The 23,315-nt window shown below is 36.4% G+C and overlaps 1 protein-coding gene across 6 annotated transcripts in view; it reads right to left on the bottom strand.

The window, feature by feature from the left end:
- The window catches only part of PDE1A (phosphodiesterase 1A), a 376,053-nt gene that overhangs the window by 274,333 nt on the left and 78,405 nt on the right, over positions 1 to 23,315 (bottom strand). Inside the window, exon 1 of one of the 6 annotated variants that reach the window (XM_043894607.1) lies at positions 14,381 to 14,845. The exons of the other annotated variants lie outside the window; for them this stretch is intronic. Coding sequence (XP_043750542.1) covers positions 14,381 to 14,433 — 53 coding nt within the window. The 5' untranslated portion in view covers positions 14,434 to 14,845. Of the gene's footprint in view, positions 1 to 14,380; positions 14,846 to 23,315 lie in introns of those variants that run through there. 6 annotated transcript variants of the gene reach the window in all.

The raw sequence follows: 23,315 nt of genomic DNA, 5'->3' as shown, positions 1-23,315 counted from the left end.
TCATGTACCTTTGCATGCCCATGCCTTTGCTTATGCTGCGCCATCTTTTTGATGTCTTTTCTTTCTTCTACTTGCCTGTCAAAAGCCTAGTACTGCGCAGTGTTCAGTTGTTCCTCCCTCTCCTGTCACCATCTTTCATGTGTGCTCCTCTTAAAGGCAGAAGTTCTCAAATGTGGCTGTATTCCTAATGCATTAGGAATAATTACAGAGTTTTTAAAACACGTGTTCCTAAGTCTCATCCAGAAATTTTGATATAATAGGTGGGGATTTTTAATTCCCAAGTGACTGTAAAACAGCCAAAGCTGAGAACCACTGCTTTGGAGTTCATGGTAATTTGTCTCTGTATTTTACAGACCTACATCCTAAAAAGGGGTTTAAGGTTTTTTAGAGGAGAAACTTAGCCCTCTTCATATTCGTAGGTCCCCTGTACTCACAGAAATTTTTGAATGAAAAAATAAAATACCATATGCCCTCGCCTATGCATTTCTAGAACAAAACAAAACAAGCTCATAGGCACAGAGCACAGATTGCTGGTTGCCAGATGTGGGAAGGGGAAGGGATATATTGCTTTAAATAAAATTAATTACTGTTTTATTTAATTAACAACATTCATTGCACCTGAAAAAAATTGTTTGGTTTATATTTCCAATGTTGATGCTAATCTTATGAAAAGGGTTTCCAAATTACTCTGCTTTTCCATTCCTATTGTATGTAAATTATATCATTAAGGAAAGTGGCTCCCAATCTAGCTATAAATCAGCAATAGACTGGGGAGCACGTAAAAATTATCAAAGCTTTCTACTTCCAGACCTACAGAAGCAGAATCTCTGAGGTTGGGACTGCAGAACTTGTCTTATTTTAGTTTAGTTCAGTTCAGTTGAGTTTAGTTTTGTAAACAGTAATTTTAGTATCAATAGCAAACATTCATTCTGTGAATCACTGATTTAAGAGGAATTTTATAATTTGTTGCTTTTATGAAAACATTTACTTATTATTGTACTATTTTGGAGGGTCTAGTAGTAGAAAACAATATAAATCTATCTCATAAAAAATAAATCCTTTTTAAAAGAATATAATCATAAATCCCTAGAGAAGACACATTATTGATGAAACTTTATTATTCAAATGCAAAAGGAAGTATTATTTTATTTTACTATTTACAAGGCCTTTTTTTCTAATAGTTTTTCATAGTTTTAGTGGAACTGGAATAGAATTGCCCAAAATCATGTAATAAATTTTATTCAGCTTTTATTAAGATAACTAATTTTCTCAAGTCTGTTAGCATGACACAGTAAAAATCAATTCTCCAAAAGGAATTAGGAAAGTATAGGCCATCATTACGGATTTAACAGCTCATGTTTTAGGCAATTAAGTGAAACTTTTTTTAACTTTAAGCTTTTTTTCTTTTTTTAACTTTTTAAACCAATGATTTCAGGCATGCTATAACCTGAAGTCAGGTGAGCCACATTTGGCCTATTAGCCACCTAAGGAAAAACTGGACTTCACTATTCTGCTAATATATATGTATATATTTCCTATTCTCCCTGGTCACTCAGATAACTTTAATAGAATGAAAGGAAAATTCAAATTATTGCTGTCTCTTCAATGGTTGAATGAACTACAGATGGACTAAAGGAAAGAAGAATCAGAAAGAAAATCAGAAAGTGCTTTCAGAGAGCATTAATTGTATTAATTGACCCAGCCGCATGTGTTTCTTTTTATTAATGCCATCCACCCAATTCTGGGTTTGTCATGTAACTTTCTGATTTTTCCAATGGGAAGTAGAAAGCAGACTGAATCAGAGCCTTGAAAACTGTGAGTTTATGCTGCTTCTCATGGATTTCTGTTAGTACCATGTGAACATGACCAGGCTAATTTGCTGAAGGGATAAAAGGGGACACATGGAGGAAATCCAAGTTGTATTGATATAACCAAGGTCCTCCTAGACCAGCCAGCTCACAGCAAACTCATCTTCTGGCCATAGATGCATGAGAAAGCTCCACTGAGATCTATCGAATTTGACACAGATTACCAAGCCTCTTGGCTTAATCTGTAGACTCACGTCATTTTAAGTTGCTATGCTGTGTGTGTGTGCTCAGTCGAGTCTGATGCTATCTAACTCTGTGGATTGCAGCCCACTAGGCTCCTCTGTCCATGGAATTTTCCAGGCAAGAATACTGGAATGGATTGCCATTTCCTGCTCCAGGGGATCTTCCCAACCCAGGAATCGAGCCTGCGTCTCCTGCATTGACAGGCAGATTCTTTACCACTGTGCCACCTGAGAAGTCCATTAGGGAGATTTATAAACATTAAAAGCAGACACAATTGTCTTCCCGTGTTTGAAAGGTTGTGCTATTATAGACAGCATTTGGATCCTTCATGTGCCAGTTCTACTAAGAGAGAAAAAAAGGTTATATTGATAGAAAGACAGATTTCCATTTGACAAGGTACTTTCTAACAAATCATAGTTGTTGAAGGATAGGGCTATAGACATTGAATTCCCTGACTCTAGGATGATTCAAGATGGGCCTAAAATGAATCTATTTTATTCACTTAATCATTATATGTTTCTTCATCTATCCCTTTAGTGCTACAAAATTATATACAGATTATCAGTACAAGTGTGTTGTAGATTATAGTGGTTTTCTCATTCTTTAACTGGCATTAGAAACAAGTGCCATGTACCCATTCCTCTAGTAATCCTCTTGATATAGTTGCCAGAATTCTCAGTCAAGATTTACCCCCATAACTTACCCTGAAAATGGAGAGATAACCACTATGTGGACCTAAGAAAACAAATTATTCTTTGTTCTATCATTCATTCAAAGTTATCAGCTAACAGACTGCAGTTGGATTTTGTCTAGTCTATCAGTGTTTTTTAAAAATGTGAGACCAAATGCTTTTTGCTTTTCATCTATCACAGTTCCCAACACTTCCTATTTCAAATATTTATAATACTGACCTGGTTCTTTTAGGTATTTAAGTTAAGACTGGGTAAGTTCTTACTTTTCATACTGTTCATTGGGGTCTCAAGGCAAGAATACTGAAGTGGTTTGCCATTCCCTTCTCCAGTGGACCACATTTTGTCAGAACTCTCCACCATGACCTGTCCACTTTGGGTGGCCCTACATGGCAGGGCTCATAGTTTCATTGAGTTAGAAAAGGCTGTGGTCCATGTGATCAGTTTGGTTAGTTTTCTGTGATTGTGGTTTTCATTCTGTTGGCCCACTGATGAATAAGGATAAGAAGCTTATGGCAGCTTCCTGATGGGAGAGACTGACTAAGGGGGAAACTGAGTCATTCTGACAGACAGGGCCATGCTCAGTAAATCTTTAATTCAATTTTCTGTTGATGGGTGGGGTTGTGCTCACTCTTTGTTGTTTGATGTGAGGTCAAACTATGGTGGAGGTAATGAAGATAATGGTGACCTCCTTCAAAAGGTCCCATGCATGCACTGCTGCCCTGAGTGTCCCCAACCCTGCAGCAGGCCACCACTGGCCCACGCCTCTGCCAGAGACTCCTGAACACTCACAGGAAAGTCTGGGTCAGTCTCTTTTGGGGTCACTGCTCCCGTCTCCTGGGTCCTAGTGCACACAAGCTTTTGTTTGTGCCCTCCAAGAGTCTGTTTCCCCAGTTTTGTGTAAGTTCTGGAGGCTCTATGGTGAAGTAATGGTGACCTCCTCCAAGAGCGCTTAGGCCATAACCCACATCTGTTGCACTCAGAGCCCCTGCCCCTGTGGCAGGCCACTGCTGACCCATACCTCCACTGGAGACACTCAAATACAGTTCTGGCTCAGTCTCTGAACAGTATGAAAAGGCAAAAAGATAGGACACAAAGATGAACTCCCCAGGTCAGTAGGTGCCTAATATGCTACTGGAGATCAGTGGAGAAATAACTCAAGAAAGAATGCAGAGATGGAGCCAGAACAAAAACAACACCCAGTTGTGGATATGACTGGTAATGAAAGTAAAGTCTCATGCTGTAAAGAGCAATACTGCATAGGAACCTGGAATGTTTGGTCCATGAATCAAGGCAAATTGGAAGTGGTCAAACAAGAGATGGCAAGAATGAACATCAACATTTTAGGAATCAGTGAACTAAAATGGACTGGAATGGGTGAATTTAACTCAGATGACCATTATATCTGCTACTGTGGGCAAGAGCCGAAACTCCAATACCTTGGCAAACTGATAGGAAGATTCGACTCATTAGGAAAGACCCTGATTCTGGGAAAGATTGAAGGCAGGAGGAGAAGGTGATGACAGAGGATGAGATGGATGAATAGCATCACCGACTCAATGGGCATCAGTTTGATCAAGCTTCGAGAGTTGGTGATGGACAAGGATACCTGGCATGCTGCAGTCCATGTGCTCACTTAGAGTCAGACACAACTGTGTGACTGAACTGAACAGAAGTTTTTACTTATGACTCACATTCTATCAAAAGTTATAGGAAATACAGAGATTCAATATGAATTCTAGCCTCAGGAATCCTACAGTTTTGGAGAAGAGGTGATTTCCTTAGGTAACTATAATAGACTGAAGTAAAACATGCAGTGAAAGAGATACAGATAAAATGAGATGGATCACAGAATTAGAAACAATTGAATGTAGCTGGATTATGAAGCCAATGCGCAATTAGTGGGCTGAAAAACTACAGACTTCTTTTTATGTTGTTTCTCAAAGACATCACCACTGGAATTGTTATAAGCATTTGAAATCTTTATTAGAGTTTGCCAACAAACAGGTGGTCCAGATTGTCACATGTCTCTGCTTTCATCCAAATTTTAATTTAATGATACAATTTAAAAAGTTACTTGACCTATTAGAATTTTCTTTCCATTCTAGGACTCAGAAAATCACCACATTTGTATGTTGAAGATACAATCCTATTGTTTTTTATTACCAGTGGTCTCTAAACAATTTGTTCTAAGCTCTTTGATCCTTAAAAGTGTCAAATTAAATATTCATATTTTTAAAGCTGAAGTGGTGATTTTCATAATAAAAGTCCATGACTTTCAATGCCTACCAAACACCTGGTTAATGAGTATATAATTAATATTTAAATATGTTTTGATTTAATAAACAGTATGTCTAAAAATATCATCTTAAGATCCTAAAAGCTAGAGTCATTTCTCTGATAATGAGTGATGTTGAGCATCTTTTCATGTGTTTGTTAGCCATCTGTATGTCTTCTTTGGAGAAATGTCTATTTAGATCTTTGGCCCATTTTTTGACTGGGTCAATTATTTTTCTGGAATTGAGCTTCAGGAGTTGCTTGTATATTTTTGAGATTAATCCTTTGTCTGTTGCTTCATTTGCTATTATTTTCTCCCATTCTGAAGGCTGTCTTTTCACCTTGCTTATAGTTTCCTTTGTTGTGCAAAAGCTTTTAAGTTTCATTAGGTCCCATTTGTTTATTTTTGCTTTTATTTCCAATATTCTGGGAGATGGGTCATAGAGGATCTTGCTGTGGTTTATGTCGGAGTGTTTTGCCTATGTTCTCCTCTAGGAGTTTTATAGTTTCTGGTCTTACATTTAGATCTTTAATCCATTTTGAGTTTATTTTGTGTATGGTGTTAGAAAGTGTTCTAGTTTCATTCTTTTACAAGTGGTTGACCAGTTTTCCCAGCACCACTTGTTAAAGAGGTTGTCTTTTTTCCATTGTATATTCTTGCCTCCTTTGTGGAAGATAAGGTGTCCGTAGGTACGTGGATTTATCTCTGGTCTTTCTATTTTGTTCCATTGATCTATATTTCTGTCTTTGTGCCAGTACCATACAGTCTTGATGATGAGGCACTCATTATCAGAAAAATGCACATCAAAACCTCAATGAGGTACCATTACACGCCAGTCAGGATGGCTGCTATCCAAAAGTCTACAAGCAATAAATGCTGGAGAGGGTGTGGAGAAAAGGGAACCCTCTTACACTGTTGGTGGGAATGCAAACTAGTACAGCCACTATGGAGAACAGTGTGGAGATTCCTTAAAAAACTGGAAATAGAACTGCCATATGACCCAGCAATCCCACGTCTGGGCATACACACTGAGGAAACCAGATCTGAAAGAGACACGTGCACCCCAGTGTTCATCGCAGCACTGTTTATAATAGCCAGGACATGAAAGCAACCTAGATGCCCATCAGCAGATGAATGGATAAGGAAGCTGTGGTACATATACACAATGGAATATTACTCAGCCATTAAAAAGAATTCATTTGAATCAGTTCTAATGAGATGGATGAAACTGGAGCCCATTATACATAGTGAAGTAAGCCAGAAAGATAAAGACCAATACAGTATACTAACGCATATATTGGAATTTAAAAAGATGGTAACGATAACCCTATATGCAAAACAGAAAAAGAGACTCAGATGTACAGAACAGACTTTTGGACTCTGTGGGAGAAGGCGAGGGTGGGATGTTCAAAGAGAACAGCATTGAAACAAGTATACTATCAAGGGTGAAACAGATCACCAGCCCAGGTTGGATGCATGAGACGGGTGCTCAGGGCTGGTGCACTGGGAAGACCCAGAGGGATGGGATGGAGAGGGAGGTGGGAGGGGGGATCGGGTTGGGGAACACATGTAAATCCATGGCTGATTCATGTCAATGTATGGCAAAAATCACTACAATATTGTAAAGTAATTAGGCTCCAACTAATAAAAATAAATGGAAAAAAAAAAGAAAAAAAAAAGGACTTTTCTCTTGACCAAAATAAATAAAACTTGTTTGAAATATGGGTAAAAAAATAATAATAATAAAATAAAAGATAAAGTCACCAAAATAGCAAAAATGGACACAAATTTGACTCAGAATTAACACTTCTTCAAAACAAAAATATGACTCTAACAGAGCACGCTTGGGATGTTTCAAAGATAACTCTGGAAGCTTTATCATCTTTTCCTTCAAATGCACTGTAGACTTGCCCCTACACTTGCAGCAGCTCCAATTCAGGAAATGTTGGATTTTGCTCAATTAAAGATCATGTCCAAATGGACTTAATCAAATATATAAATAAACTGAAATTTTCCCATGAGAACTATCGAAATTATGTCATGTCAAGTCACAGAACCAGAGACTAGGTTTATAAATAATGCAGACTTCTTTAACCTTGTTCTCTGTAAACCAACAGGTCATTTTTAAGCTTACTAATATTTTTTCATTGCTATTATTATTATTTTTCATTGCTTTTTACCTGAACACTATAAGTAGTAGGCTGATTATTTCAAATTTATTTTCAAATAAAAAAATTTCAAGATAATATAAACCATAAAATTATCCCCACTAGATCATTTTACTTGCATAATCTTGATTTTCCTCATTTCAAACATTACAAACATTTGAAAAGCAGTTTCTAAACAATACCAATATCCAAGATAAATGCAAACAACACCAAGCATCTCTGGCTTAGAAAATAGGACTTGCATAGCTCCCTAGTGAGAAGTGCTTTCTTGTGTTTTATCTATTCCTTGTTCCTGGATCCATGTGTGTGTATGTGTTAGTCACTCATTCATGTCCAACTTTTTGCAACTCCATGGACTACAGCCCTCCAGGCTCCTTTGTCCATGGAATTTGTCAGGCAAGAATACTGGAGTGGATTGCCTTTCCCTTCTCCAGGGGATTTTCCCAACTCAGGGATTGAACCTGGGTATCCTCTATTGCAGGCAGATTCTTTACCATCTAAGCCACCAGGGAAGTCCTATACCCAAAATTATTATTTATGAATTTAATACTTCCTCATGAAGTTGCCCTAAAGATTATATGCTTGTATCTTGTCTAAAAATATGCTAAGATTGTGATGAATGGTAGCTCTCAGTATTAATTTTAATATCTACTGCTGCTGTTGCCACTAGTTATAAGTTTATTGGAAATAATTTAAATTTTTGTAAATTGTGGATGAAGTAATAGTATGGGAGTAGATTACTCATTGCCTGACTTCAAAATGTATAACAAATTACAGTTTATTTGTGATAACCACTTAAAAATTAGAGCTACTTTTTTCACAACTGGGGAAAAAGGCTCAACAATGTCTAAGATGTTTTCTTGATAAATATTTTCTGCCTTACATTCAAATGTATTTGTTGTTTTACTCTGACCTTCATAATTTATTTTGAAGATCAATTTGTAATTATTTCTTCCTTAAATGTCACACAATGACTTCTGACCAGCAGCAATAGTATCTTGACAACAAAAATATTAATAAATGTCTGTTATAAAATATATTTGTTCTATTAATTAGCAATGTGTCTGATAATGTCATAAACTTTAAATTCATATCACTATGTCTATTTTCCAGAAGTATTTTTCACTTTTATAGCAAGTAGAAATAAATGCAATTATTTTGTTCTATCAAATGTCACTTACTTTAAAATTATCATTTATTAAAGAAAACCCTTGAGCCTAAGTTTCCATTGCAAGTCAATTCAACTTCCTTTTTCTCTCTTAAATAAATGAATTCACAATCACTTGTCTTAGAAACAAAAACTGGCAAAATATCTTCATATATATAAAGTTGTATTAAGTTTTGGATTTGATTTACATAGAACTTTTTCTTAGGAGAAAATACATTTCATAAAATAAAAGGTATTTAACATACTCTACTACTTCAATAGTTAATAAATTTTTTCTATGTAATTTTCACTCTGATGACTTTGTACTATATACATTTCTATCTGAATCACACATTTTTGGGTGGGTGTGTATGTGTGTGCATTCAGTCGTGTTTGACTCTTGTCAACCCCATGAACTGTAGCCCGCTAGGCTCCTCTGTCCATAGGATTTCCCAGGCACGAATACTGGAGTGAGTTGCCACGTCCTCCTCCAGGGGATCTTCCCAACCCAGGTATTGAACCTGCGTCTCCTGAGTCTCCTGCATTGGCAAGCAGATTCTTTACCACTGAGCCACCTGGGAAGCCCCAATATATTATACTACTTCACCAGCTAATTTTTTCTATGTAATTTTCACTCTGATGACTTTGTACTAAAATTTCTGGCTAAAGTACACATTTTTTGTTGAGGAAGTGTTAAAAAGAAATTAAAGCACAGGATATTATAAATACATATTTATGAGATGAAAATGCCAATATCAATAATGTATGAACAATACAATTTCTTTAAATTTTGAAGTGAGTTTACATTTTATGTTACTTGTTCCCATTTTCTATTATTCCCAAAACACTGAAGTAAATGACTCTGAAACATTGAGTAGAAAACTGCCTAGAAAACTATTGTAAATCAGCAAAGTGGTCAGGTGTTCCACCTTATTACTGTTTAAAATTTTTTTAAAAAATCAGTAATATTACTGATTACTTATTCCTATCTGAAAATCAGGAATATGGTGTCACCTCTGAAACTTCTGAACTAGCTTTAACACCGATGTTAACACACTGAGCTTAAATGTGGGACTAAATAAAAATGATTACACTCCAAAAGGCATACAATTTTAAATATGTAATAGATATTTTATGCTATTTCTCTATAAAGCATAGATCACAACCTTGAAATAAGAATTCAGACCCAGCAATAGGGTACTAATCATCCTCATTAGGTACACAAACAAAATTAGGACTGCCTTTCTTTTCCTAGGCATCTCACTGCTTTCTACATCTCCATGTGAAGAGAATATGCCTGCCAAAAACACACTCAGAATTCCTCTGCTAACAGCCACTTGTAAAAATAAAACTTTGAAAAGGCATAAAGAGAAGAAACAGCATGTTCTAAATGCTGTGAGGAACCCAACATGATTTTCATTGGTCTTGGGCCCTGGCAGCCGTTCGACTTGCACTTTACTGTCTCAGCTCCTGGATTCATCGACCAGTTCTCAGTTCTAGGGCTGAGGAAGAACCATTTGCATGATTTCATTTGTAGCTTTCTCATGCTACTTCTAATGTAAAGTCACCACAAAAGTAGCATCCACTTTTGAATCCTGAGAGAGGTTCAAAAGGTTGTTGGTTCCAAAGAAAACTAAATGAGGCTTAACATGTAAGAAAAAAATTTCAATTTATTTTTTTAATTCATTTTTCCTACATACTTCCAGAAAGGCTTTGAAGCAACAAACAGAAAAAAAAAGATGCATATATAGTAGAATTTGATAAAAATAAAATATCAAATCAAGTGGGGGAAGATAATTATAACAAAAACCCAGACTTATATATTTCATAGCAGTGTAATTCAGGTAAGAATTACTTTCACTGATGCAGTTTTATTAGGAGAAATAGATTTTTCTTGGTATCAAAGTCTAAGATTGAGTAATATTCTGGGAATATAGAAAGTTCACTAAGCTATGAGCATGCAATAAGATGGAAGTATCTTCAGCAATTCTTTTATTGAAGTTAGACAAAGGTACTTCATCTGAAATGTGCTATAAATTGATGAATCTTTTTACATAAGTAGATTAATTGTAATTACTAGATCAAACTCTGTGGTAACACAGAAAAAGAAGTTTTTAAATGTCTAAAGAATGTGTGTATCAGAGAGCTCTAATATCAAGTGCTGATTCAAATCTTAGATTTTTAAAGATCTATACAAATTCATTTTCTAAGTGCTGAGGAACAAACTCTGTTGTTGATGGAAAACACATTAATATATGTTTTGTAACAGTATTTCCTTCCTGGAAAATTATAAAGCCTAAAGTGTTTCTCTTGAGTAAAGGGAGAGTGATTTCTCTGTACCATTCTGAGTGGCAAGAATATCTGCCGAGTGAACCACAAAATGTGTCTGCGATGCATCGTTTCTATACGCTCCAGGCTGAACGGTCTCATTTATCCCAAAGTAACATGCAAAATGTGTGAACGTGTGCGTACAGACTCCAGCCTTGGCCATAAAAGAAGCCTTGTCTTTGTTCCTTGCTTTACAGATCTGACATGAAAATGTATATCTAAATTTTCCATGGAAGACTTTTAAAACATGGATTTGATAACCTAACTGTGTGAAATGATTTGGGAATCAGCATTGTGGGAGACCAAGACATTCTTAGAGAGTTTCTAAATAGCATATAAGACTCCTCCCAGCCTTCCCAACAGCATACCAGCCATGGAATTTCAATATTCATCATCTCCTCTAAAACCTCTCAGCTAATTTTTTACACTTGATGGATGATTTTTATTAGTTGAAATTTAGGGAGATCATGCTGATGAAACATTAATATTAATTCTGTCTCAAAAATTAAATTTAAAAGAAAATCTTTCTCTTAGAAGAAACTAAGACAATATTGTAAACTGTAACTCCAATAAAAACTAATTAAAAAATTAGAAATTGAAGGAAATATAACATTAAAAAATAATAATAATATAAAAAATATTGCTCTTATCTTTCTCAGTTCACTTAGGGGCCAGAATTAGTTTTCACTGAAATTTGTCTTTTCCATTATAATTTCCCAGGATGTTGTTATTTTCTTTTTGGCACCCATCACCTGCCTGTGTCATGGTTACCTAGATACACACGAGATGATATGCTTTGTAAGGGCAGGTAAGGCTGTTTTTTTGTTATTGTGTCTGGCCTCTCCAATGGTGCATGCATACTCAGTTGTGTCTGACTCTTTGTGAGCCCATGGACTGTAACCCACCTCTGTCCTTGGAATTTTCCAGGCAAGAATACTGGAGTGGGTTGCTGTCTCCTACTTCAGGGCATATTCTCACCCAAGGATCAAACCCGCATCTCTTGCATTTCCTGAATTGGCAGGTGGTTTCTTTACCACTTGGGAACCCTGGCCTCCCCAATGCCTTAGCCCAGATATGGTCATGTCTAGTCAAGCAGAGAATGACAGGTGAATTGAATTAAAGTTGTGGGCTCAACTGCAGAAGAAAATAGCCTGTATATAGAAATTTGAATGGTGTCAATGTCAGATGTTTCTAAAAAAAAAAAAAAATCCTAGGCTGATCTCTTAAAGACAAAAATTTTAAATGAGTATTTTATAAAAAATAGCAAAGATATTTCACAAAATTTCTATTAAACTTGTACCTAGCACATATGAAACAATCTAGCACAGACTTGCATACAGATTGAGAACAGGTGTGCAAATCTCTTAGGAAGTGGGGTGTACACGTACTGTACATATTGACAAGGAAAAGTCTGTTCATGGGACTCTGACCAGAAAAGGAAGCCTAGAAAGATGTCTCAGAGTGAAAGGCTGGACAGCTCAAGGGAAAGCCAAGGGAACAGGGGAGCTGGGAAAGGAGGCTAACAAAGAAAATAAAGTGGGACATGGGATAAGAGCCAAAGTGGCCAAGAGAGAGTCAGTTGTTCAGTAATGTCCAGCTCTTTGTGACCACATGGACTGAGTCTGTAGCCCACGAAGCTCTCTATCCATGGAATTCTCCAGGCAAGAATACTGGAGTGGGTTGCCATTCCTTTCTCCAGGGGATCTTCCTGACCCAGGGATAGAATCCAGCCCTCCTGCATTGCTGGCAAATTTTTTACTGCCACCAGAGTTAAAAAAGGTGGCTCTCTAGTCTGAGCTACCAGAGAAGCCCAAAGATGCCAAAGGAAAGCTTAACCCATTTCTCAACTTGCCCAAAAGCACAACTAGCTATTAGAAAGCCCATGCTGCATTTCACTAAAGAACAGCCTAAAACTTTCTCTGAGACAGTGTATCTAGTCATTTGGATTTTTTAAGATACTCTCCACCCTCCTTTCCTTCATAACAGTCATATCTTGATAAAAGCAAAGCCAGCTGTCAACATGCCAGTAGACCCATGATTCCACATCTGGCCTTAACCTGTGTTCAATCGGGAACCCATTTCAGCACTTGCTTGAAATAATTGCCTGGGTAAACGTATATCCTCTTTGGTAGCTGTGTGTTCTCTTCTAGGTCATCAGTATCATGAAACAATCATTTGAATCTACCAAACTGTATTCTAATCATCTGGACAAAGAATCCCACCTTCCACAAAGGATCTACTGTTTATACAGAAGAGCAGCACACCTGAATGGCAATTCCCCTGAGAGCGGCACCTTAACATAGCATTCGTCGGGAGCGGACAAGGATTCGGCATTAAAGCAGTGAATGACCACCTGCCAGCAACAGTTCCACAATGGGATAAGACACTTAAGTTGATGGCTAAGTGCATCTGATTTTATCCAAAAGAGCCCTGCCTTCCTGAACTTCTGTAGGTACCCTCTTTAAGTGACGTCTCAGTGGGGTTGAGTTTGGGATTGTCTGTGCAACTTTCACGCCTCCTTGAAGTCACACATGTGCTTGGAAAGAAAATAGTAGCAAACTGCACAGGAACTGAAAGAACATTTCCAGCTCCGGCCATAGGAAACACGGAGGTGAATACACCTTTTGGATTTTTGGTTAAATTTACAAGTGCATATTTAAATAGACATATAATGTTAAATTTGTAATGGAGATTTGAAAATATCTTCAAAAGATTTTAAAACAGATTTGAGCTAACATTTTGTTTTAAGCATTATGAAAGTATATAGATATTACTAGGAATATTATAGTAATGCTTAATTAGTACATAAGAATGGAAACATTTTATATATAATTCTATTCCTTGAAGGCCCACTCATTATTTAACATCCACAGAATGTCAGGAATTTCATCCATAAACTTCTACAACCCTGTAGTTAATTCAAGATCAACAGCCAGTGACTACAACTTAACATTTAGTGTTGTTAACATGTGATATCTTTGCTATATTTAAGATAGTATCTGGGGGGAGGCCCAAATTTGATATATGGTTAACTTTAATTCCAAATTCTGGATTCTAAATTACATAACAGGTAACTAAAGAATCAAGACAGAAGAAATTGCTGTCTCTTAGTGAAAAAGTCTCTCCCCCCTCAAAATAAAACCTTAGCCCAATCTATTATGCGAGATCTACATTCTGCCTGGGCAAAGATTCCACCCCAGTGCAAAATATCTCCTATTGCCCTGCTGTTTCTTTAACTGCTATACAGATACTCCTAAATTAGCTGTAAAAGGTACGTACTATAGTACAATAGCCATCAAGTTCAAATTTGTCTCCCCATACATTACTGCAAAAAAGCATAGCATTCACAGCACTAAAATACTACTTCTGAGAGAAATCAGTTGAAAGAACCACACGTTTCCCATTTACAGGGCTATGCAACCACTAGAAACAGCAAGGGATTGCATAATGTTTCAAAAGTTTTTCTAGTGCTATGTCACTGAAGTACATGAAAAGCTAATACGTTTTTAAAATACATCTTGAAAAACTGATAAAAGCTTGTGCTTTGGGTTTCAGAAAATAAAAAATAAAAGAACTCCTTCAGGATGCATGAAGTTACACTTTAGGCACAGTCTTTATTGCTTTGTTATAACTTAGTGCCAGAATTCACAAGTTAAGGATGAAAAAGAAATTATTTTTCCTGATAGCCCTGGAGCCATCTAGGATACATCATGACTTACCTAAAGATGGGTCTTTGGAGATGTTTCCTCCTGATTGTGACATGGTCATCCATTTAAAGGTGAAAGTTTAGCTTGTTCCTGGAAACCACTCCAGAAATCCAGGGAGAGAATGTGGAAGCTTATCCTGATCTATTGTCCTGCAAGGAGCCCAGAAGGCAAAAGTGGTTTCCTCTTTCTCTTTTTGGGTGCTGGGAGAAAACTTCCCTGCTCTCTGCCAGCTGAGTAATGTGTCCATAGAGGCCACATAAGACAGGCACGATGGGGCACTCCCCCACAGAGCCGGGTGTGCGGAAACACCAACAGTCACGTTGACATGGGCAAGGGACGTGCACGGGACCCTCGGAAACAGAGCAAAACGAACAGAAACCTTCCTACCCCTGTGGCACCCAGGTAGGAGCTCCCTAAGTTATCGCAGCCATGAGAGCGCTCCTTCCACATGCTGGTCAAGCTCGGAAACGCTAAGTCCCTCCCTGTCTTTAAAACAGCCCGTTCCGAGGCTCAACTTTTTTTCTTCAAAATAAAAGTTGTCCAGCTGGCTCAGCAGTCCCATGTGAGTACCCTCAGAAAGTTTGTTCTGTTAAAATAAGAACTGTATACAAATTAATGAAGAAAGATGGGCTGAAGCTGCATGGCTGGCTTTGCTCCGAGAGATTATAATTATTTTACAATCTTGCTTTTATTCATGCTGGATGAAGTGTGGAGACAACTCATCATTTTTGGCACTCATAACCTAATAACCTACACTTGGCTAAAGTCAAAGATGCCATTTCAACTGATAGAAGCCCTGTGAAGCTGGCCAGAGCTACAGAAGTTAGAAAAACAAAAATTGCTCAATTCCATCAGTGACACTGTACCCAAATGCAGCTTTTCAACTAAGAAAGGACACTGCAAAAAGATATGGAAACACACACACACATCACACTTTTTTTTAGTTCCCAAAACTCCCTAGGAACCTAAGGTTTTTATATGATAAAATCAAATTTTAATTTATGAAAATAAAAAGGAAGAAAAGTAGGTATAAGAGAGAAGCTGTGAACTGAAAATAAACAGTAAAAATTGTTTTACTTGGAAGACAGACTCACACTGTAGGGACTTTTGTTCAAGTTACAAATAAGGTGAATTCTCATATTTTAATATAACATTCTGGAGACATTCCTGTATCTAAATCAGTAACAAATTTCCTCTCAATCAGTAATGTCATGAGATTCCAGGCTAGAGGTTTGTTATGAAAAAAAAAATTCTCAAAGCATGATTAAATGTTTTAAAAGTACACATGTTAAAAGGAGGATAAACTGAGAAACACACATGCTTTCACTGAATGATCCATAAAAATAAGATTTAAATGTCACAGAGGGGGATATGCTCTATGTGATAGCAGTCTGTAACTCTTAGCACCCTCCAGATATGTCCACAGAAGCAAGAACACCTTTTTATTTTCCTCCCACAGGAGAGACAAAGAAAAAGAGAATTAAAAATAAATCACTGATTACATTGAGCAGTTCTAATCCATGCTAGGAAATGGAATCAGTCTGAGAAAGCACTGAACTAAAAATAAAATAAATGGCTTCTAGTCCTAGTTTTATGAATATGCTGGGCCATTGTGAGAAAATTTCTTGACTTATCTGAGCTCCAGTTTCTGTTTGTAAAATAAAGCTATAATATTAGTTGAATTCTATGTTCTTGTCCAGCTGTAGTCATTCCAACAGACTCTTTCTAAGTATGATTAGTCTGCTGCTTGCAGAGATACTAGCATGGGCCTTATGGTACATGATACTCCAAAAAATACATTTTCATTATGTGAAGTAATAAAAAGGAAGATCATTTTATATATTTATGTAGCTATTATGTATCAATATAATTATGTATAAATCAAGGTTTTCTTCACCATCAATAAGCATTCAACCATAATTTGACATGTGTGCAATATTACAGCTATATCCAGAGACCATCTACATGTAAACTGATATGCAGACCTTAGGGTAGTGGCTTCATTACAACCTTATGCTTTTGCTTTCTTTGTATATGTAATAGCACATTACAGAGATCTTCTGGAAAGATTTCTGCATTTATGGATGGCATTCAATTTCTGTACTCATGGTTTATCTATATCACTATTAATTTAGCATAAATATCCCTGAGGAACAACTCAAGAGAAAAATAAGCCTATCAACTTTTAAAAAATAACTTCCACTTTGTCTACTTTTGATTTAGAAAAGTGTGATGACTTCTTCATTAACGTGTTGGAAGGAATTCAACAAAATACTAATAAACATATAGCCAAGGTACAATTCAAATGACAAGCAAGCATACACTCTTACTTGAGGCTCAAAGCCTTGATTATTAACCATAGAACCTGAAAGCTATTAAGCTAATTACAGAAAATCCATAACATCATTGTTGCATTAGGTTCATATTCTTTTTGCTCTGAAGTTAAAGTAGAAAACTTAGATTCTCACTTACATCAAGCACTGAATTTATTTTAAAGTCCAATCTTAAAACTTAAGGATCCATAGACGATAACAGTAAGTTAAATAGTCATTTGACACAGAGAAAAATATCTATTTCTTAAAAGTTTTCATTAATATTTTTTCAAACAGCATTTAAACTTAATATTGGAAAGAAAAGTTTGCTTTGTTAATTTAATGTAGTATTCAATAAGATGAAATAACCTCACTGTTGTTGCTTAAATTCCAAAAATATAGTCTTTAACACAACTATACTGTGAAAAATGCTAAAACATCATACAGGCTGTCTCCTATTAAAATATGCTAAGTATAGTCTATTTTGAATAGTTTTTTCAGGGGTTGGCTGTCAGAAATTGTTTTTATATTTTTTCTATCAAGGTGAACTCTCAGTGTGACTTAGCCTAACACTTTTACCACTACTCTGCACACACACACACCCCCGTACATATACCGGCACACTTCCCCCAACTCAGCACTGTTAGACTCTTATAATAGGTGCTCAACAAATATTTCTTAATTTATTAGAATTCTTAGCACAACACACAGAACATATCCATCATAAGCAACTCATTTTATATGATGAAAAACATGGATTAACTTGCATGATTTTTCCAACCAAGTGGGTACTAAGTATGTCATGGCATTTTGTGTGAAGCCTCATGGAAAATGATAAACTTTACTTTTTCTTGTTTTTTGATTGTAATAATCTATTCTTTGACCCTGTTTGTGATATACAAGAGCTAAATAGCATGCAATAGTATAAAAATCATATAGTATTGTGAATACGTCAGTCCAAGAACTGGAAATTGAGTGCAGCTACTGGTTGTTTTTTCACCGCAGAACTCCATTCAAATATCAGTCTGAGACAAAGAGGGTGTGCTTTTGTCCCAATACAATTCAATTAATCACAGTGTTACAAGTTATATGTTTAAGTGAGTTTTTAAATTAAGTGGAGAAAGAGGAAGGAAGTGCAAGAAAGAAATGATCAGATGGGATTATAGATTTTCTCATTGTATACATACAATATGATTTAAAATTTTTTACAGGTTTCACACTGATGATGAAGCTAGTTGATGGATGGTAGAGCTGGGATATGAACCCAGATGCCTTGCTCCTGAGCCCCTGCTTTTACCCCTACTGAGAAGGGGTAAAATGTAGGCATTGCGTCCTTTCTGGGCTATCATCCACATTCTAAAGAGAAACAAAAGAAACTAACCCCTCTGATGAGTGTCTATTCTTCTCCTAATCCTCATCCTTACTTAAACATCACTGCATGACTCATTATGTTTCCAATACTTACAAGAGCCAGCCCAAGAAATGGTCTATTGATATCAAGGTGAAATAATCAATGAATATGTTCTACAAAGATCTGAATGGAAACTCTTTTCCATTACAAACAGCCTTGAACTAATGTCAAGGAACACATATTTAAATCCCAACTTTAGCAGTGATATCCTCTTCAATTCTATGACTGTTTCCTTACCAGCCAAACTAAAATGTCAGGCTAGATGACCTCTCAGATCTTTCCAGTCCTAACTTTTTATGACTCTATGACTGACATATGATAAGATGTCAAGTTATTTAAACTTAGTGTCCAAGCAAGAATAAACTCTGTAATCATTTTTAGCTTTTCTTGACCACAACAAGGTCGTGCATACCACCAGAATACTTTCCGTTACTACTGTTGTGAAATTAAAGCTATCTAACATACTACTATTGAATGTGCAACTACATATTCATTTTTCTAATTAGGCAGTTTTCTTTCTTTCTATAGCTTCAACTGGGAACTAGTCACTTGAATGTGAGATCCAGGAAGACAAGGGTTGGTGTCCGTTGTATTCCCTATGCACAATATATAAGAGACATGAATGTGTGCTCAGTCACTTCAGTCGGGTCCAACTCTTTGCAACCCTATGGATGGCAGCCCACCAGGCTCCTCTGTCCATGGAATTCTCCAGGCAAGAACACTGGAGTGGGTTAACCATGCCCTCCTCTAAGGATCTTCCCAGCCCAGGGATCAAACCTCTCTCTGTCTTCTGCATTGCAGGCGGAGTCTTTACCACTGAGCCACCAGGGAAGCCCATGTAAGAGACAGTCATGGTTATTTATTGAATGAATGAACACAAAGTGCTAATTAATGCTACCTCATTATTTTCTTGTATATTCTTTTTCTAAAAACGTGGGCATATCTGGTAAATGTTCAATTTTATGTCCTCCAACCCACTATTTTTCTTCAAAGACGTATCTGAGTTTATAGACAGGCGGGCTTCTGTGACCTTTCAGCAGCAGAAAGAAGGGAGTCTCAAACCCAAACCAGCAGGTTCCTGCCATCCTTTGTGTTCTCTGGAATCTGCAACAATGTCCTTTAACTGTCTGGTCACTTCACTCACTGCTGACATCCACTGCTGAAATCTGTAGCTGGTCTGTTCAATTGGCTCAGTTTGGGAACGGTGGTCATCTCATTGAGCCCAATCAGCCTTTACTGCAAGACTGCTGCAAGACTCTCTAAGTCTGTCTTTCAACTTGGCTAACATTAACCCCTCTCACCACACTGCATGAGGCAAATGGATTCCTGACAGACTGGGAAAAAGGAAAGATCATATACATCAAAATGAAAGAAAGAAAATCACACTGTTCCCATTATGTTATGAAGCATTCGTATTCATTCATTTCAGTGGGTACACAGTGAGTAACTATATCACGATATTAACCATCTGCCCTATCTAGCCCTCACTCACCTACCTATACTTCCATCTCGAAACCCTAACATTTAGGTTAATTCTTCCCTAGCCATATTGGCATTTTGTTCCTCAAACACTCCACCCTCTTCCCTGCCTTTTCTCCATGTACTGTTCGCTCTGCCTAAAATGTTCTTTCTCCTGCTCACTACTCATATGTAGCTGCAATTTCCCCTCCTCACAAAGGTGACTCCTCTGACAAGCCCATATGTATTTTATACACCTTCAGGTCTCTGTTTCCCTCAAAGCAAGTATCATAGTTTGCATTATATTCATTTACAAATCCATCTGTTCAATGAATGAACATGTCCATTCTGCAGCATGCAATAAACTGAGGAAAAGATCAGAACATCTAACTGTTCCTGACTACCTTAAAATTAAATCTTCATTTTTTCACCACATTATCCCTGCTCCTGGCCTGCTTAAAAATGATCTGTCTCACCAGCCCAGGTGGGATGCATGAGAAAAGTGCTTGGGCCTGGTGCACTGGGAAGACCCAGAGGAATCGGGTGGAGAGGGAGGTGGGAGGGGGGATCGGGATGGGGAATACATGTAACTCCATGGCTGATTCATGTCAGTGTATGACAAAACCCACTGAAATGTTGTTAAGTAGTTAGCCTCCAACTAATAAAAATAAATGAAAAAAAAAAATGATCTGTCCTTGTCACTATACTGCACACCTATAGCTTACATAATATTGTACAACAGCTATATTTCAATTTTAAAAATATTGTTGGTCCTGTAAATAAACCTCTTATTCTAAAAAATAAATAAATAAATCTAGTCAAGTTACTCTGAAAGTGTGTTTGTCCTCATGTGTGTCTGTAATAACCTAAAAATAAACTCACTGATCTCTTGCAATGCTTCAAAACATTTTCTGATTACATACATGTTCCATCTTAAAATATTTGTCATTATACTTCTTCAAATCAGAAACTCTACTTATCTGAGAATAAATATAATAGGATTATTAATATTGAGGGCAACTAAAAATCACTTTGGAAATAGTTCTCAGTTTGACTAAGAAATGTTTTCTGCCTTAGGGGCAAAAAGCACCTACCTAGCTAAGAGATTTAAATTAGATTTGCTTATCTTGTGTGTCAAACTTAACACTTATTGGTCATTTATTCAATAAAAAAACATATCAGAATTATTTTCTAAAATTAATTAATAAAGAAGACCTGGTTTATAGCTTCAAGTGGCAAGGAAAAACTGTTCTTCAAATTGGCTAACCCTTTAGCCTGGTGTAAGAATAGAGCCTTTTCGGTTCAAATAGTAGGACAAATTCCTCTTTGTCACTGAACTATACAAACAGGTCAACTAAAGTTTGATTGGTTCCACTCAGTACGCACACAAGTTCTGACAGCCTTTAGTGCTGGCAGTTATTCAACTTCCTTTGAATGAATGTGGCATTCTGTGAAAATATCATCATCAACAACAACAACAAAAAGAATCATTTAAAAAATATTCTCATAGCCAAATGCCAAAACACCAATGTGTATCAAGCAACATCAAATCTACTATAAAAGGAAATGGCTTTTGCATAGTGAGTAAATATAGTGAATAAACATTACAAAAAGAGACCTCCTTAATATAAAATGCCCTTTGAGTCAGAGGACTAAGAAAGAGATGGTTGGACAGAGGCTTGAAGGAAGAATAGATATTCAACAAGCAGGCTAAGAGGAAAGGCAAGCTGGGTATTTTCATCGCTAAGCATGAGGCAACAACACGGGATTTGGAGGGCACACTACAACTGAGGCAGTGTGGAGTAAGTCCTATCACATTATCTGTAGAATCACAGACTCCACCATCACAAAAGAAGAGTGGTCACAATTAGGAAAATAATATGATATCACGGTTTAAAGGTGTATGAGTCAAAGGATTCCATTACTCTCCAAATACATCAAAAATGTTATCTGCAATTTTTCAGTCAGTGGAAGTTGTCCAAAGGTAGTTAAACACCGAGGCTGGTTGAGTTTCCTTGTAGGTCTGAAATTCATCACTAAATCATTAACTTAGCATCAGTACTGAGTCATCATTACCAGCTTTCCTCAATATTTTAAGCTTGGTTTCAACATGACTTTAAATCCAATTAGCAGTTTTAAAAAAATCTGTCTTAAGCTTCCAGTAATGCCTATGAATAAATGTGTGGAGTTACCACCAAGAAATGAATCAAATCAATGTCAGTAAGTGGAAAATTTCTAAATGTTAACCTATCGACTCTCCAAGATTTTAGAATTAGACAGAAATAGAGATAATCGTGACTTTGAATAGAAGCAATCACTCAGTTTGCCAAGCTTATAATAGTATGTGTGGTAGGTTCTATATATTGATTAGTTTCTATATATTGATAAATAACTCAAATGTACTTGCTTATACCTTTTTAAATAAAAACTATCTTATTTTATAATAACTATAGGCCATACATACTTTGTACCTTTATACCCATTCATTTCTCAAAAACCTCAGTCCAGCTTCAGCTTTTCTTTCTATTTCAGCTGACTTTCTTCTACTCCACATCCACTGAAATGATCTATCCTTGCCAATTTCATCTCTGGCTTTACATATCTTATTTTTCATATAAATACATCATTTCAGTCAATTATTCCATGACATATTACACTTATCATAATTTATTTTTACATTCATTTAATTAAAATCTACATTTAAATTCATAGAGGATTTAAACTGATCATTGAATATTTTCCCAAGCCCAACACCAAACACATTTTCTACTGTATCATCTGACACAAGGCCCAATGCCTATCAAAATATTGGAAACGATGTCTATCTTAGAAATTCTGCATCTTTTCTAAACATTATTAACTTCTATCAAGCTGTATAGTCATAAAATGACAGTCTTCCCCCATCTATTCTTTTCTCCATCTAGCCCAATGGAAAGTATGGAAGCAAGAGGGTTGTTATGTGTTTATCAATCATTTACTGTATGTTAGACAGAATACCTTACATGCACTATTTCAGTTAATTATACATAGCACACCTAGAAAGCAGATTCTCTTACTTTCAAGGCACACTCAGGAATCTAGAGTTGAGAAAAACCATATAAGTTGCCAAAGGCTATATATCTTATATGTTACAGTAATAGGGTTTAAATCTAGTTCTGTCTGATGCTGATATTTTAATTCTTACTAACACTGCCTCCTCATGATCACATTAGAATGTGTTTTAATAGCAGCCTTAAAGAAAAAGGCATGCTAGTTTACTACCACAGTTTGAAAACTATAATACACTGACCATTTGAATTAGGTACAGCCCTAGAGAGAATACAGGCTTAATTTCAGAGACACATTAGCTCGCTTTGGGTCATTCTCACAATATAGGCCTCACACATACATGGATGAGTGAAGCCCAAAAACCAGAAGAAAAGAAGATTAAACTTCAAGATCTTAAAGCTTAAGTTTTACTATTCTTTGCTCTATAATCTCTACTGAAGAAGAATGGATAAATAAAACTTTGGTCAAAATATCACTGAGAAACTCTAAGGAAAAAAAAACTCAGACTAAATATATAAGTGAAGTTGTGGTTCTATCCCCAATATACAGAATGGCTCTGCAATGCTGAAGTGTATGTATATAATGCAATCCTCTCTTTAAAATCATGTTCACAAAAAATCCAAATCATTAAAAAATTAATCCATTAATTAGAATTCCCTACCCTCTTTCTGGTGGCTTGGAGGTTAAAGCATCTGCCTGCAATGCAGGAGACCTGGGT

Source organism: Cervus elaphus, chromosome 33, assembly GCF_910594005.1.
Source record: "Cervus elaphus chromosome 33, mCerEla1.1, whole genome shotgun sequence".
Classification (NCBI taxonomy): domain Eukaryota; kingdom Metazoa; phylum Chordata; class Mammalia; order Artiodactyla; family Cervidae; genus Cervus; species Cervus elaphus.
This window is presented reverse-complemented; position numbering and strand designations above follow the sequence as displayed.